Below are 16,729 nucleotides of genomic sequence, written 5' to 3' on the forward strand. Positions count from 1 at the left end.
TGGTCGTTGAGTAAGGATCAGCCGTAACGCGCATGCGCGTAGTTTTGAAGAGAATACGCCATATTGAATCCCAAAATAAATCGCCCAGCGTTTTTCCCTATCTCGCGTCGTAGAGCGAGCTACTTTACTCATGCTCCTACCTAAGCTTCACGCGTAATTTCCTTGCTTCCCGAGACGGCGTGGTGACATTATCTCTCCTCGGCGGCTCGGCACGCTGCATCACGACGGCTTCGCTGGCGTCCTACCCAACAAGGGAGGGGGGTCACAGGAGAAGCAAGTTGAATGGATCCGAGGGTAGCTTGGATTCAACCCGAACAGAAAGGACCGGCGAACGCCTTATGGATGCACGTCTGGGAAATGTCTCAGGGAGTACGGACGCTCTCCGCTCAGCACGTCCACAACCAGTGTGTCAACTACGCCGCGCTGGACGCGCTGAAAAATGCCGTGGGGTCGAACAAGATCCCGGGCAGCGGCGGCGGAGACAGCGGCCATCACCGCTTTGTGAACGGCGGCGGCTCTAATTGTGCGAACGTCGACATGATAAACTCCCTGGGCATGGCACTCTCCAACTTTTTCCCACCTGCCTCCGAGACCGGTGAAGGTATGGCAATGTCCCGGAAGGCGAGGTCGCCCTCTCTGGAATCCCGCACGGCGGACAGTCCCCCCACCGGCTGTCCGCTGGAAAGAACCACGGCTGGGAATAAAAACGTCGGCTTGCTTTGCGCGCTGCATGACAGCACGGACAACAACCAGTACCACCAACAGCTCCTCCATCACAGCCGTCAAGTGCTCAATTTGCAGCAGATGTGCGCTCAAAATCACCATGTGGCTCCTTCCTTACCTGGGACCCATTTTCACCCTAATCACCACCACCACCACCATCATCATCTTCACCCCGGCCGGAGGAAATGTGACAATAAGGCCAGTACTTACGGGGTCAATTACTTGCTTTCAAATTGCAACAATGGAAACGATGCCAAAACATGGACGCCCTGGAAGACGAGAACGTATAGCCCGGGGGTTCTCGGGTAAGTTAAACACTTTGTATTTACGTTACGAACTTGGCCAGGTAAACTGTATCTGGTTTGAATAGGCCCCTTACGCAGCGAAAGTGGCGTAAGCCTTTTCCTGACTCGCATCAGTGGTTTACGCTCGTTAAGTAACGTTGACATTGTGTAGTGGAGTTTAAAAGTTCTCTATCACACACACAGAAACTCACACTACATCACAAACAGCTGTCCATATTATAATATAATTCTCATGTCTTACTTGAATCACAAGTTCAAGTCAGTCGTTAATAGTTACAAGACTCCCGAATTAAACGACATCGTTGTTTACTCACACAGACAAGGAGGCCTACCATCTTGCAGTCTGGTTGAAAATCGTTTATTTTGACCACATTTTGTTCAAAAACAAATGTTTCTTCAACACGGCCTACATTTCATTAAACTATAACCATATTTAGAGGAAGAACTTGTCATTAATTGCCCAATATTTCATAAATCTGGTGTGCAACATAAGGCACGTCAGATTTGCGGCGTCTCAGTTCAAGCACCACTTAAAATGTGTGCTTGGATGCTAAGTTAGAACAATCAAACAGTGGGAGGGCAATCACATTTAACCATCACACACTTGTATTTCGCTCTACACTGCGTGAGTAGAACAAAATATCAAACATGTTGGGTTGCCTTCAGGGTTACATTTTCAATTTGCTTTTGCAGTATTTGTCATTCTATTATGCCTCAGTGGAATGAGAAAATATTTGATGTCTTTTTTTGACAATGCTTACTGTATGCTCCTCTGTCCAACCACTTGTATCTGTTCATGACTGTCTGTCGAACAGGCTAGCAGTAAGTTTTCACCATGGCGCGGGCACATGGGGTGACTGAATGTCCTGCAGGACTTTAGTAATTGATTCTGACAGTCCCCCTGTTCCGTATTTCACACTGACACCATGGCTTGCATTCTTAGGAAGAAAAAAAATGAGCAGCCACAGGGGTGGTAACAGAGCCCCACTGTTCCTCGGCATTTGACTACTCACTAAGAAATCGTCTCGTTGTGCGGCGCCACCTCCAAAGGCGGCCGCCATCCGTTGTGTGATGCCGGTTAACATTCAGAAAAAATCAGCTGTCATGCAGGCAAAAGGAAATCTGTAGATGAGGATCATTTCTGTCTTTGCACAAAGAAAAAAAATGACACAGCCAAGGACAAGAAATAAAACGGGTTTTACTGAAAAAAATTCCGATTGTTTTAGCGGGTTCACCATAATAGTGACAGAAAATACATATTAGGGGAGAAAACACCAAAACAGCCTGAAATTGTTGTGGTGGAATTTTAATTTTTAAAATGCACAATTTCAATGATAGTTTTGTCTTTTGTGTGTGCTGTCAGCACAAAAAAATAAATTCCTCTTTCAATGTTTTTTATTTTATTCTTTGTTGGTCAGACTCCATGAGGAGGTAATGGACTTCTACAACTTCATGTCTCCACGGCCCGAGGAGGCCGCGATGAGAAAAGAGGTGGTGAGCCGGATAGAGAGGGTCATTAAAGTGCTCTGGCCCAGCGCAGATGTAAGTTCCGTTTCTCCATTTGTTCAAAGGAAATCCAAACAAGTCCCACTATTTCGTGTCCTGACATAAACGTCCCAAAGCTCCTTATCGCTGGTCTGATTTGCACCCTCGTCATCCATCGTTCCCCTCCGTCTTTGTCCTGTTGCCCTCTCGTCGTATTTCCCAGACGAGAAAAGGAAAGAGATCGACTCAACCTCCACCCTTTGGAGTGTTGGTTCTCGCAGCTCTGAAATGCATCCATTTCTCTCCTCGCCATTGTTTGCTTGGCTTGGCAGCGCTCTCCACTTGGCACAGTCGGCCCGCTCTGAAGTGGAACCCGGAAATGCATTGTCCTCGTAGTGTGTGGACATTTCAGATGGATATTATGGACTGTAAATCATTTGCTGCATATGGGGCTGTTATGCAATAGCAACGTTACAATGAATGTTGTTGTTGTTTTTTTTCGAGGCAATCGTTTTTTGGCCTGTGGTTTAGCTCTAGTCTTTCAAAACAATATAATTTTCTCTCTGTCTAGAATATATTGATGGGTCCACTCACACAGGCTGTCTGTCAACAGAACTAGACGGGAGCTTTAATTTAATTTCCCTTTTTTGTTTTGTTTTTCTGCATTTTCTAGGTCCAAATATTTGGCAGCTTCAGCACAGGACTGTACCTTCCAACGAGGCAAGAAAGAGACATGAATCTGTCAATGAGGCATTCTCAAGCCTGTGTGTATTTTTCCCCAATGTCTTTGTTTTGACTTGGAATGTGACCCCCCTACCCCACCTTAGTGATATTGACTTGGTGGTGTTTGGGAAGTGGGAGCGCCCCCCGCTGCAAGAGTTGGAGCAGGCCCTTCGCAAGCACAACGTTGCCGAGCCCTTCTCCGTTAAAGTGCTGGACAAAGCTACCGTGAGTATGCTAGGCTTCATATGTTGACGCTAACGATCACGTGACGCTTTCCCTGGTATGCCAATGGGATTCAAACCAGGGAAAGTGGAAAAAGCTCTGCCAAATCACACCTTGGCATTTCTTTTTATGCACCCGGGAGGAAAAAAAATTGGGGGCGGACTTGGAAGTGCTCAGCCAGAAATCAAAAGCTTTGGCTCCATCCTTCCTTTATCTTTTTGAGCGGAGACCTAATCAGTGTCTCCCCCAATCTGTTTATTTTCAAGTCCTTTGTTCTGTCTTTAACTTTTACCACCATTTTCACCGTCCCATCCAGGTGCCAATCATCAAGCTTATGGATCAGGAGACAAAGGTGAAAATAGACATCAGCTTCAACGTCGGGAGTGGCGTCAAGGCGGCGAGCTTCATTAAAGATTATCTTTGGGTAAGATGCCATCACATTCGTTTACAGAGCGGCCTTGAGCCTTTTCCTTGCATTTTGTGGTCAATTTTATTTTTTCGTTGATGACCAAAATCACTATTGATTGGCCTCGTTGCTGTCACACATGCTGTTACAAAAAAAACACACACACACAAGTAAGATGAAGTCTCAAAAGAAACATTTTTAGCTCCCAACTTGTTGACATTTGATGACATTTTCCCCACGACTTTATGGGGAGTTTGACTGCAACAAGAACTAAATGCCGGTTATAAGCAACCCCTGCAGATGAAGAATGGAAGAGAGCGGCAGGGGGGCAGGGGGGTGGGGGCATGCAGGCGTATTTAAATCAAACCGAGTCACATAATTACCGTTTTGGAGAGGCATCTAAATATAGACCTTTGGAAATTCCCCTTATGTGAATTGTGGCCGGCTAACAGTTCAAAGCATTACACTTGGATTGGATTGGATTAGCCTTTATTAGTCTCGCAGTGGGGAAATGTACATTTCTCAGCAGCAAAGTGATGGAAGGAAGAGGAAAGCAAAGGAAGTAGAAAAAAAAATACAGGAGCTGCTGTAAAGGCAGCCACTCTTGCGACGCCATAAAAAAAAATAATGACACACACCACAAAATACACTTTCATTCAATCTTAAGCACTTTCTGCACCCTCTTTGTTGTATGAAGCAGTTCTAAATGAAAGAGGAGAGGATCAAAGCGTCCTTGTCACCAATGGAAAGGACGTCATGGTGGAATGTGCATGTCTGCTACGAGCTAAATGTCGAAAGCAAACATGAAGCTGTAGCATCCATTGACGAAGAGATTGCCTCACATCTACTGTCCAACGTAAATCCGCTTCAATTCCAAGCCGCGACTGTTTTTTCTACTTTTTTCTTGCCTCGCTTTGCGTCAACCTGGAAGCAGCCCCACATTTTGTCTGTCGGCAAGATCGCTGCTTAATGTAGTCTGAAGGTGTCTCCACCGCATGGTGGATGTCTACCCGCTTTCGTCATGCTCGTTGAAACCAACACGACCCAAGAATTCCAGGTGCTGATCTCCTAACAAGGGGTCATCCTTTTGCCCTTTATTCGCCTGTTTACGTTGCATCTCCGCTCTGCCGGGATGGCCTGTCGCGGCTTGAAAATCGCCGCGCTCAATCCAACCCCCGCGAGCGGCGGCGTTAATGCGTGAGGGAATGAGGCTGCGGTGTAATCGTCGGGGGATCTTGCAGTTTTGTTGTCACCTCGTTCAAGCCTGTTTATATTTCCCTGTCCGCTTTCAGAAGTATCCGGTGCTGCCTTACCTGATTTTTGTGCTGAAGCAGTTCTTGCTGCAAAGAGATCTGAATGAAGTCTTCACCGGCGGCATAAGCTCATACAGCCTCATCCTCATGGTTATCAGCTTCTTGCAGGTACTCGCGAAGCTGTACTCCAAATGGATAAATATCATTTGGCGCCGTCAACAGAACACACAAATCCGCTTCTTTCCGCAGCTTCATCCTCGCATCGATGCCAGGAACCCCAGCGAGAACCTGGGCATCCTGCTGATTGAGTTTTTTGAATTGTACGGTCGCCATTTTAACTACTTGAAAACGGGGATCCGCATCAAAAACGGCGGCGCGTACATCGCCAAAGACGACATGGCCATGACCAACGGTTACCGGCCGTCCATGCTCTGCATCGAAGATCCCTTGCTTCCAGGTACGGGCATCAATGGATGAAAACCCACTGCGAACGCAACATTATGTCATATTCCGATTTCCCGTTCCAGGCAACGACGTGGGCAGGGGTTCGTATGGCGCCGTGCACGTCAGGCAGGTGTTTGATTACGCCTACACTGTCCTCAGCCACGCCGTGTCACCGCTCGCCCGCTCGTATCCCAACAAAGATTCCGAAAGGTTGGAAGCCTCGGCACGCCGGATCGCGTTGTTATTAATCACATTGGGACTGCCCCTGGAAAATGTTCTCCCGTTTCTCTTTGCAGCACCTTAGGAAGAATAATCAGATTGACCCAGGAAGTGATCGACTACAGAGAGTGGATCGTCAAAAAGTGGGGTGGCAGGGATATACTTCGAGCCAATAACAGAGGTATGACGACTCTTCATATCTGCATTTGGTCCCGTTTTTGGCGCAATTAAATACCATCAATAAGTTTGTACAATTTGCATTCATGTTACGGTAACTACCTTATTTTTCCGCACGATAAGGCGCACCAGATTATAAAGCGCACCTTCAATGAATGACATTTTTTGTATAAGGCACACCATATTATGCATTTTTAGGAGATCATAAATATTTCCAGGTTTTATCAGTGTTGATCACAATATAATTATAAATCTAATTTTCAGAGAATACCAAATTTCTTTCTTTAAAACTTGTGTGTTCCTTATGGGTATTCATGCAATATTTTGGCTTTAAAAATTGTGAAATTCTTTTTTTTTTTTCAGTATTTTTTGAGAGACACTAAATACAAGGGGAAAAATACACATTTTTCATTTCTAATTGTGACAAAAACAGAAAATAAAGCCACTAACTCTTAATTCAGACATATATCTCTATTTAAACCCCGCCACATTTTGATATAGCAGAAAAAGCCGCACGCTTCTCACATACATTTGCACCTCTAGCGCCAACTCCCAAGGCTCCGCTTTTCGGCTGCGTGCTGGACAACGGCGTCCCGTCGGAGGAACCGCAGAGGGACTCGGTGTCCCCCCAGAGCGCCGATACACCAATGTCCATCTCCAGTCCGCAGCAGCACTCATCCGCCTCCTCTGTCTCTTCGCTCTCTGGATCGGACAATGTAAGTCACTCGTCACTCACAGATGTGATCGGCTGTCTTGTTTTTGGTGTACATCATGTTGTCAAAGGCAAGGCCCGCGGGCCAAATCTGGCCCGCCACATTTTATTCGATCCGCAAAAGGAAATTAAACCATGATGCTTGCTAAAGTCCCAAGTAAAATTTCCAATTGTTGTATGTAAACCACAATTACAGTCATTAGTCTTGACTTCATATTGAAAAACTCTGTTCGTTAATTTGTAAAAAAATAAGTTTGACACCCCCGGTGTACAATAATTCTCTTCTCTTTTGCTTTTATACAGTGATACCTCGGTTTTCGACCATAATCCGTTTCAGAAACCTGTTCGAAAACCGATTTGTTCAAAAAACAAAACAGCACTGTCCATTAAAATCAATGTAAAAAATCTTAATCCGTTCAACGTCTAGAAAACAACTTTTTAAATATTTCATCGCATAAACCGGATAAAAACTTTATAATAGAGGTCCTGTGTAAAATTCTATAAAAACAAACTTTTATTTTCACCAATTATCTTTCCGCCATGGGGCGTGTTGGCAGCTATCCCAGCTGTCTTTTGGCAAACACAGGGCACACTAACTTTTCAAACCATCTACTATTCAGGAGATTTTAACCAAATATGTCTGCATTTTCGCAACAATAAAACAACAACAATATTAATGCGTCGGTCACAATGAGGAAGATGTGACATATAAGGAAGCGGAGGGTAGTCGAGTGATGCATTCAGATGCACTCAGTTTGGTTGAGAACCAAGTTTTGGTTGTATACCGGGGCATAAAAATATGACATTTTTGGTTGAAAACCGAATGGGATGAGAACCTGTGGTTTGTTGTGAGCTGAGCCTGGAGCGATAAAAATCCCCAGTGCGGCCGGAAAAGCGCCTTTGGGCGGAGGCTCCATCACCTAGCAACGGCTGTATGATTTATATCACAACATGTTGCATATGGAGCAGATGGTGGAATGTACACAGTTTTCGTCGGAAGAAAATTCCCCTTGCAGATAAAATTCCCGCCGTTGCTTCGTACTCGTTTAAAAAAATGGCAAGAGACAACAGCTGGTCGTACTTGTTTCAGAGCATCTCCATCTGCGTGGCGAATGCCTGGACGAATACCAGAAATAGCGCAGGAACGTTGTCCACGTTTCTCCAGCTGTCATGCGAAAATTTCACAAAACGATAACTCTGTTTTCGATGTCAAGACTACCTAGAAGAAAAAGAACCAACCGTTGTCTTTCGTGGTCAACTGCCCTCAAAATCCTTCATCCACTTGAACTCCTGTTTTTTTTTTCAGGATTCAGATTCAGCGCCGCCTTATCCCGTACCTCCGCCTGCTCTACCATCTTTTGCGTCATTCCCGCAGTTGGGCCTGGCTTTTCCGCGAGGATTCAGCATGGGCACCGCCAAACCAGCAATGGCAGGTCATCATCTGGTCTTGCATCCTGGCTCACAGGTAGACATGCAGCAAAAAAAAACTAAAAAATAATAATAATAATAATAATAATAATAATAATAATAATAATAATAATAATAATAATAATAATAATAACTATTATTATTATTATTATTATTATTATTATGAATACATTTCATTTACAAGTGCCTTTCAAAACTCTCAAGGACACTTTACAGCAACACTACTAGTGATAATGACAATCATAATCATAATAATCATAATATTAATAATAATAATAATAAACTGCATTTGCAAGCGCCTTTCCAAACACTCAAGGACACTTTACGGCAACAATATTAACATTAATATCAATAATAATATGATAATAATAATACATTTCATTTATCAACGCCTATTAAAACTCTCAAGGATACTTTACAGCAACAACAACAATACTACTACTACTACTATTAATAATAATAATGATAATAATAATTATTATTATTATTATAAATTTCATTTGAAGTGCCTTTAAAAACTCAAGGACACTTTACAGCAACAATATTAATATCAATTATATAATAATAATACATTTCATTTATAAACGCCTTTCAAAACTCTCAAGGACACTTTACAGCAATAATAATAATACTAATAATAAAATAATATTACGAATAATAAGAATTTAATTTATAAGTACTTTTTTTAAAATCTCAAGAATAAATATATAAATATATAAATAACAATACTGTGTCATTTATTGCGTTAACGGAAAGCGGCAAGTTGAATGAAATCATCTTCCGGTCGTTCACCAGGCTCGCGCTTCTGTCCCGGGGGCTCTCACCATTCACTCCCTACCTGGCAGACAGGTGTGTATCGACAGCGGTCTCCCCGCCTTCTTCCACATGCACCCCCGACCCCATGCCCCCGCCCCTTCTAGTCCTCAGCCTCCGCCCAGCCCCCACTCCAGCCACACGCATAAGGTAAGCCCCTTCGCAAACCATCTCCTTCTATCTTGCCCCCTTCAAATGCGCTTGTGTGATTTCTTTAAAGCATTTTTTATGCTATTCAAAGTTTTTCCTTCATTTAGATTAATATTTTACACAATCAATATGTTTTAGATTTCTCCATTTTAACTCATTCACTGCCCGATGATATGCAAAATATGTGTCCACACCTGTGCCAGGGTTTTTGTCATTTTCACTCCAATTGCAGGACCCACAGAATATTGAGTTTTAGGACCACATGAACCTTCAATACAGCATTAGAAACCTTAGACTCTCTTCTTTCATCAGAAAGAGTTAATTCCTAAATTATATGGCTCTGGAGTTGAGCTTGAAATTGGGGTGGCTGTACAAAATACACTGCAATGCATACATACAGTATTGCATTATATAGCACATAAATAACATCTTAAGCTGGAACAAAGCGCTAACAAGGAAAAAAGGGAAATGCTGCCCCGTTGTGGAAAGGAAAAAAAAAACATTGCCAGAGGCCATGGCCAGCGCTTTATCGGCGCCCAAACAAGAAAAACAAAAGCTGAACAACTTCAGGAATGGCGCTCTGTCATATTTTCAATTCCCGAATAAATTGGTGAATGGCAGTGAAATAGTTAATTCCCAAGTTATATGGGTATGTAGTTATCTGAGGTTGAAATGGGGGCGGCTGTACAAAATACAATACATAACATATTGATTTAAATAGAGTTTTAACAACAGATGAAGCTGGAACAAAGCGCTAACGTGGAAAACAGGCAAAAGTGGCCCCCTCCTGGAAGGGTAAAAAACATTGCCAGAGGTCTAACCAATGCTTTATCGGAACCCCCCCCCCCATTCTCCCCTCCCTCCTTAGAACGTCAAGTTTAACATGAAGGGCTTGTACAACCCGCCGCTCATCACCAACCTGGTAGCGCCCTCGCGCGGACACGCTCACTCGTACGCGCAGTACCACCGCAACACTTGGCGACGCCGGAAGAGGGACAGCCTACCGGTCAGCCCCAGCAGATAGAGGTCAGTCCTGCGCTCCATCCCCCCCCGACCACAGCCTCACGGAGACCAGCAGTTTTCACTCGACTGGAGCGACCGCGACATGGAGCAGCCTGCAGCTTCTGCTTCAGTGTGACCGTTTGTTCACCGCCTTGTAGCGTTTCAGTATTATATTGCGGTCAGTACTTTCTTTGGTTCTTGGTCGTTTTTTTGTAATGGTGCGGATAAGAGCCACCATTACTCACCCTCACCCCACCCAGTTTTGTGCAATATTTTTTTCTTCTCTTTTTGGATCTTAAATGCTTATTTAATTTTGTGTGTATACATGAAAGGCAATTTTTTTTATATAGTTTATTTTATTTTTGTAGAATTTTTACATTCTGTTTACAGAAACTTTTTGGTATTTCTGGTAAGAAGGAGCCCAGGTCCAAGACCCCTCCTCTTATCTCAGTCAGCCTTGTGCCTTCCGGGACTTCGTGAGCCTGTTGCTCCTTGAGGAACTTCTCTCTCTCATCCTGGAGGCGAGTGGCAGGAAAATTGCATACTATGATCCTATTTCGGTGAGAAGATGATTGTCAGTTTTTTTTTTTTTTTTTTGGGGGGGGGGCACTGTTGTTGCAATTTTTTATATTTTTTTATTCCTATCACTGCCTTCTCCGCCTTCTTTACTGTGTTTTCCAAGTTGGGGGAATTGTCGAAATGGGTTCAAAAAATGGAGATGGACTTGTGAGAGCGTCTGCGGTGCGGCTAGCAACAGAACGTATCTGGTGCTAAAAACACAAAAAAGGACTCCGCATGCAAGGATCCGAGTTAAAGGGAAATTCTACTTTGATTCCATTCAGGTACTTCCCCCTACTTTTTTTGCCTTCCTTTGAGTTTACGCGATGTGTTCGTATGTGCGCTCACAAAGAACGCGGCGCAAACGCCCGCGACTCGCCATCAACACGTCCAACGCTCACCAGTGTTATTTCTATGCAAGTGCGTTTATTCCAATGACCGCGTCACGTCTTGTGCAGTCGAGGATTGTTGTTGTTTTGTTTTTCCTCTCCCTGGAGAAGATAGACGATGCTCGGACAAAAGTGACTTTCTATTCTTGCGTGTGTGTGTTTGTTTGTTTGTGAGCCGCAAACTTCCCAGATGTCTCAAAAGTCTAGTTTTGTACACCTATCCGCCAAATGTAAGGAGTTAGGGGGGATTCTATCAACCACGTTTGGACTCCGAGTTTGTCAAGCGTATGCGTGCGCGACCTAGTTAAATCCACTTGAAACGTCTTTCAACGGTTGTGGGGTGAAGCCGGGATGCGCCCAGAGAGCGACTTGCCCTCTGTGCAGCATCAATGTGCTTTTTTTTTTTTTTTACACGACGGTGATGTTCAATGCTGTTACACCATTTTACTTTCTTTTCTCCACGGGTGAAAAGCGCCTGGCAACTCTGACCTGCCACTCACAACTGCCCCTCCCACCCCCCTTTAATCCCTCCACTCCCTAATCCCCCATTTAACCCCCAGATGGTTCGAGAATTGGAGCTCATGAAACTCACCCTGTCAAAATGATTTCACACAAATTTGAATTATGTGCTCGGCCGCTGTGTTTTAAAAAAATATTTTATGATTGCGTTTTGATTACAAGCCCCAATCTAAACTTATCAAATGCTTTTTAAAAAAATAATTTAAACCATGCCTGCTTTTATGAGGAAGCAACAAACAACCAAATGGCCCACGCCAATTCCTCGAATAGGCAGAAAATCTGACATATCTTATCCATCGTCCAATTATTTAAAAAAATATATGTACTGTATTAATTTATGCAATCGTAAAATACCAATATAAATTTTGACCCCTTATCAGATATAGCTACAAAGCGATGAGTCACAATAAATTAATACTCCCTTGATGTAAAATGTAAAAGGTTGGAGTAAGATGTCATTCACACAAAATATAATAATGTCTCCCATGCTTTTCCTTTCTCGCCCATTTGAACTGACTGGCTTTTAGTCAAATAAAATGACATCTTATATCATCAATATATAATATATCTCATCGATACGCCCCAGGAAATAAACCCTGCACACTTTGTTGGTCTGGGTCAGAGTCGCCAAATCTTCATACAGTATCCTCATTGGTGGATATCATGTCGGCGCTCGTCCCCTCGCTTCCATTTTGGAGTTGTGAATTCAAGCCACAATCAATGTTCTGCCCGTACAATGTACACCGAGGTGCAACATAAAATAACCCTGGCTTTATTTTCAAACGGGCTGATTTGTTGTGAGCCAGAAACCACTGAGCCAGGTTTTATTTTGGGGCTGTTTTTTTTCTCCTAGACATTTGTATGTATGTTTTTCTATTTTATTTTTTAAATAAACATTTTAAAAGCACTGTGCGCTGTCTATAGTTTTTTGTTTCTTTTCTGATGATGCACGACAATTTTTTGCATGTTCTCACACAGATCGGCTTTCCAAGCTTCGCCGCTCAAGGGTAAGTTTCTCGTAAACATTATTTCATGAAATTGCTGCAACAATTGAGTAAAATGATGCATTTACAGGTTCGTATTGGTGGAAAAAAAACACCTGAAGAATGAATGATTTAGGTAAGTACTCATAGACCACCCACCCCCAGCCAAAAAAAACTCAATATCATTAATATCTGTGACATGCTTTCATCAAATATTATCAAGAACAACCATTAGCTGAATCTCGCAGCCATAGTTTTTTTAAGCAGCTATTTGAAAATGACAAAATCAACATGTGATTCCACTATCGACCACTAGATGGTGGACTTGAACTTTTGTTGCACATTTTGCTTTGCGTTTGGATCAAGCGTTTCCCTAAAAGTTCACAACTAACAATGCATTACAAGTTTGCTTTTAGATTTTGTAGATGTGTCAATCCAAAAACAAATATTTTTTTATGTTAGTTTTTAAGCTCGCATTACGGTGGCCTTTGTGTTCGACATGTTCAGGTTACTGACCGCTCGCCCCAATGATTTCTTGTCATCTTGTTATTGCTTGTCATCTGCCGTAAAGTTCAAATCATTATATTCAATCGAGCAGATATCAATTTAATTCCAAAATTCGAGATCATACGCCTTCGCCAGGCATCCGAAGCCTCTAGTTGTGCTTCCTTGATTGCCGTGTTTAAAGGGCGTCCCCGTGCGCCTTAATCAAAGACACGCTCGGTCGATGGGGCCCGTTTTGCCCTCATCAAGGTTGGGCTTATTTTGGAGCTCATCAGCCCTCCAGACTCTAATTATCAAAGTGTGTACTCAGGCGAATGCGCGTGATCGGTAATTCAATGGTCGCAAGTTGCTTTTCAAGTCGCAAAAACTTGCTTCCTCTCTCCCTCGCATTCCAAAAGGTGACATCGGTTTGTCTGACCTTTGTGTTGGACACATGTCGATGAGCTCCTCTGTTGATTTCCCACGTGTGCGGCGCCAAGATTTGCGATCTTTGACGAGTTTTATTGAACCCTGGGATCAATACGACAGGACTGCTTGAAGGCAGCGTAACCTGCTCCCGGTGGTGTTTCGTCCGCCTCGTCCTTGATTCTTACACCAGTGACTCCGTGTGGGAGGGTGTTTGATTCAGAATTAGGACGTCCAAGCCTCTGGTCCTCCACGTGTTCCCATTCTGTCGCTGCTTGGTGTTGGGGGATGAATGGGGGGTGGTGGGGTCAGCGCTGCCGCACCTGTTTTGCGAACATGGTTCACCGTGCGGATACTTTGTTTGAGGTCCGTTTATAGCAACAGAACACACGTTGAATACGTAGGCGGAATGGGGTTTCAAAGCACGTCTCATTTTTAACTCAACCAGGGAGGTCACGGGGATGAGATAATACAGTAATAATAATCATCATCATACATTTTATTGATAAGCGCCTTTCAAAATGCTCAAGGTCACTTTACAGTCACAGGATAAGTTTTTCTGTGGGTGAGCAGCGGCAGCCACACACGCCAGCGTTCACTCAACCAGGAAGTAACTCAAATACATAGAAATCTAGCTAGCCAGCCAATAGCTAGATAGCTATATAGCCAATAGATTACCTAGCTAGATAGCAAGCGAGATAGCTATGTAGCAAATAGATAGCTATATAGCTATTAGATGGTTATATAGCCAATAGATAGCAAGTTAGATAGCTATATGGCTAATAGATAGCTAGCTAGCCAGCCAGCTGGATACGTAGATACATAAAAAGAAGTAAAATAATGACATTTCTTGTAATTATATGTAGCGCTACGTGGCAAAAATAATTTCTCAAGTATTATTGTGCAATTGTACAATATTACAACATAGATGTTTACATTGGGGGGGGGGGGTGTTGTGTTACTTTGATTTTACTAAAAATAATGCAAATTTAATGGGAAAAAAAATTGACGGGTGCAAGTGTAAAAATGTTTGGGTGGATGTTTTTAATCAATTGGTGTGTGCTTGTGTGTGTTTCTGTTCATTTGAGTAAAATGCCTCAATGAAACACTTTTATCGCAGCGAGACAAGGATGCGTTGCATCAAGTAACATGAGTCACAGTTCAAACTGTCTCACGCTTGCAGACGCACTTACTCATGTATAGTCGGTGTGTGTGTGTGTGTGTGTGTGTCGTCGAGTTCATTAACGCATCTCTGCGGCATCGCGGCGGACCCAATTAGCTCATATAGCGTAGGCTCATTCAAGGAAAGGCAGCAGGCAGTACAAGATTGTATGCGTATCTCGATGCAGATTAGGTGTTCACGTCTTTGCGCCTTCTCGGAAGGAGGACACTTTTTTTTTTAATCTATTTTTTAACAGCCGTCAACGTGTCACAATTCTGCCATAGACTTTCAAGAGAAATTTAGCCCTTTAAAGTGCTTGGTTCCATGCCTCTCGAGCGTGCTACAATCACTAATTCAATAGTAGAAACCCAAAAACAGTAATGTTAAAAAAGGTATCTATAAAATTGGGATTCTGCCTCACAGAATTAACTCATTCCCTGCCATTCCCGAATTTATTTGGGAGTTGAAAATATGATGTCATTTTTTTCAAATTTAACTCTGTTCTGCACACTGTGCAAGGCTTTTCTCGCGTTCTTCTGACCACGGCTATCATCACGCTTCAACTTTTTCCCTCGTTAGCCACATTTTCCCGCCTTTTGATGCTTTGCACTTCTTTCTCTACCTCGCTTGCTTTCTTCGTGACAAATCTTTTTTTTTCTTTTTTTTTTCTTTTTTACCTTCCCGAGTTTGTTTTCCTTTCCTCTTCCTCCACTCATTCTTTTTAGCTACCTTTTTATCTCATCCAGTTGATATTTTCTCTCCTTCTTTCCCACCTTGTCACGCTCCTAGACCATTCATTGGGGCTTATACACTGGAAAATGCAGTAGGCTTACTGATGTATTTAAAGGACAACCGACGTCACTTTTTTGTTTCCTAACTGACATCAGAAAAACTTATTATAGCATCTAAAATACCCAAAACACGCAGTATGATATTTTTATTCAAATGCAAAACACCAATAAAAATGACTTAAAGTGTCCAAAATCTGCAAGAAATTGAGCTGCGAATTGGGCATTTTCAGAAAGTCCTACGCCCAGTTCGTGTCGTCACACCAAGACGTCTTGCATTGCTGGAGAATCAAAACAATGGCTTCGGATACGGAGATTATGCTTTCTTGTTACACATCCAGTTATGAATATGATTCAAATAGTTCTGAAGAGGAAAGCATACATGTTTGCAATCGATTAAAGAATTTATTCCGTGTCATTTTGAGGCATCTGGATTGCAATGTAGCGTCCCAGAAAAGAGGCAGAAAATGGCGACCTCTTGTAGACATGACGGTGTATTGCGTTTCCACAGGCTGATAAATTCCTTATATGGAGCTTGGACGCCCTCTTCTGGCGCAACACGAGGTTTTCAGACCAAACAAGCATTGACGTGATTGGAAGGTCTGCTACAATGTGTCCTTTTTTTCCGGTCAGGGGCGTTCCTTCAGTTACGTCACGTACGGACTCGTCACCAACTCAAAAACAAGACTTCCGGAATATTCAGCACGAGTCGTAAAATGTAAAATATAGCTATATGCGGTGGATCCTTTGTAAAATACGCTCAGTAGAAGTCATTTGAAGCAATTTTACAAATTATGGATACAACTTGTCCGAAGACGTCGGTTGCCCTTTAAGTAACTATTTTTTAAATAATATGGAGCAGAAAAAAACGGAGGGGAAGTGGATTAGATTCATTTTCTTCATCTCACAGTGGATAAATGTACTATTCACAGCAGCACAGTTATGAAAGTTAAATATTTTCCCCCATTTAGTTCTAAACATGAGCAAAGCTAAATGAACATGGTGTGTTGATAACACAAACGCCTACGCGAATCCAAACACACTTTTTTTTTTGTAACTTGACTTAATCAGTTCTTCCGGCACCAATCTATTTTTTTGTTCCTGTACTTAAATATGGACAGTGAGTACTTTCCCCACCTTTGTGCTCAAAGCTGGTACAAACTGTGTCGCTGGCTCATTTTCAAAGGGCCTTTATCTACACATACACACGCACATGCAGTCAACCCGCAGTTATCTTGGGCAATTTTCCCACCATCTTTAGTTCCCCCCTCCTTTTGACGTGACTGTTTCTGGACTACATTGGCACTTACACAAATCTCCCCCCTCACCACCGCCACCACACACACACACACACACGCT

General features: G+C 42.9%; 2 protein-coding genes across 6 annotated transcripts in view; both read left to right on the forward strand.

The window, feature by feature from the left end:
• The first annotated feature begins 61 nt into the window (after positions 1–61).
• Positions 62–12,452, forward strand: tent4a (terminal nucleotidyltransferase 4A). Of its 3 annotated transcripts, XR_016118567.1 has the most exons (14): positions 63–1,028; positions 2,447–2,570; positions 3,187–3,233; positions 3,341–3,461; positions 3,775–3,882; positions 5,157–5,285; positions 5,367–5,574; positions 5,645–5,771; positions 5,858–5,961; positions 6,501–6,673; positions 7,976–8,134; positions 8,893–9,060; positions 9,929–10,622; positions 10,745–12,452. XR_016118567.1 is itself a non-coding variant. In XM_089022843.1 (13 exons), exons 1-13 carry the CDS (start codon positions 283–285, stop codon positions 10,082–10,084), a joined length of 2,256 nt encoding a protein of 751 aa, XP_088878969.1. In that variant the 5' UTR covers positions 62–282; the 3' UTR covers positions 10,085–12,452. The 3 variants fall into 3 exon arrangements, 2 of the variants coding, with proteins under 2 accessions (XP_088878969.1, XP_088878968.1); XM_089022843.1 differs by having other exon boundaries at positions 62–1,028; positions 8,893–8,946; positions 9,929–12,452; XM_089022842.1 differs by having other exon boundaries at positions 9,929–12,452.
• Positions 12,453–12,615: 163 nt separating this feature from the next.
• The window catches only part of adcy2b (adenylate cyclase 2b (brain)), a 40,796-nt gene continuing 36,682 nt past the window's right edge, over positions 12,616–16,729 (forward strand). For all 3 annotated transcript variants that reach the window (XM_089022839.1, XM_089022840.1, XM_089022841.1), the window contains exon 1: positions 12,616–12,647. The gene's annotated coding sequence lies outside the window, so the exon portion shown is untranslated. The remainder of the gene's footprint in view (positions 12,648–16,729) is intronic.

Source organism: Hippocampus bargibanti, linkage group LG20, assembly GCF_051943395.1.
Source record: "Hippocampus bargibanti isolate YZ-2025 linkage group LG20, ASM5194339v1, whole genome shotgun sequence".
Lineage (NCBI taxonomy): Eukaryota > Metazoa > Chordata > Actinopteri > Syngnathiformes > Syngnathidae > Hippocampus > Hippocampus bargibanti.

What these genes read in the sequence shown, in the direction of transcription:
- tent4a (XM_089022842.1), top strand. Translation starts at nt 283, where the DNA reads ATGGATCCGAGGGTAGCTTGGATTCAACCCGAACAGAAAGGACCGGCG. An exon ending in TATAGCCCGGGGGTTCTCGG is followed by an intron (nt 1,029 to 2,446) that starts GTAAGTTAAACA and finishes TTTGTTGGTCAG; the next exon opens with ACTCCATGAGGAGGTAATGG. An exon ending in CCCAACAAAGATTCCGAAAG is followed by an intron (nt 5,772 to 5,857) that starts GTTGGAAGCCTC and finishes TTCTCTTTGCAG; the next exon opens with CACCTTAGGAAGAATAATCA.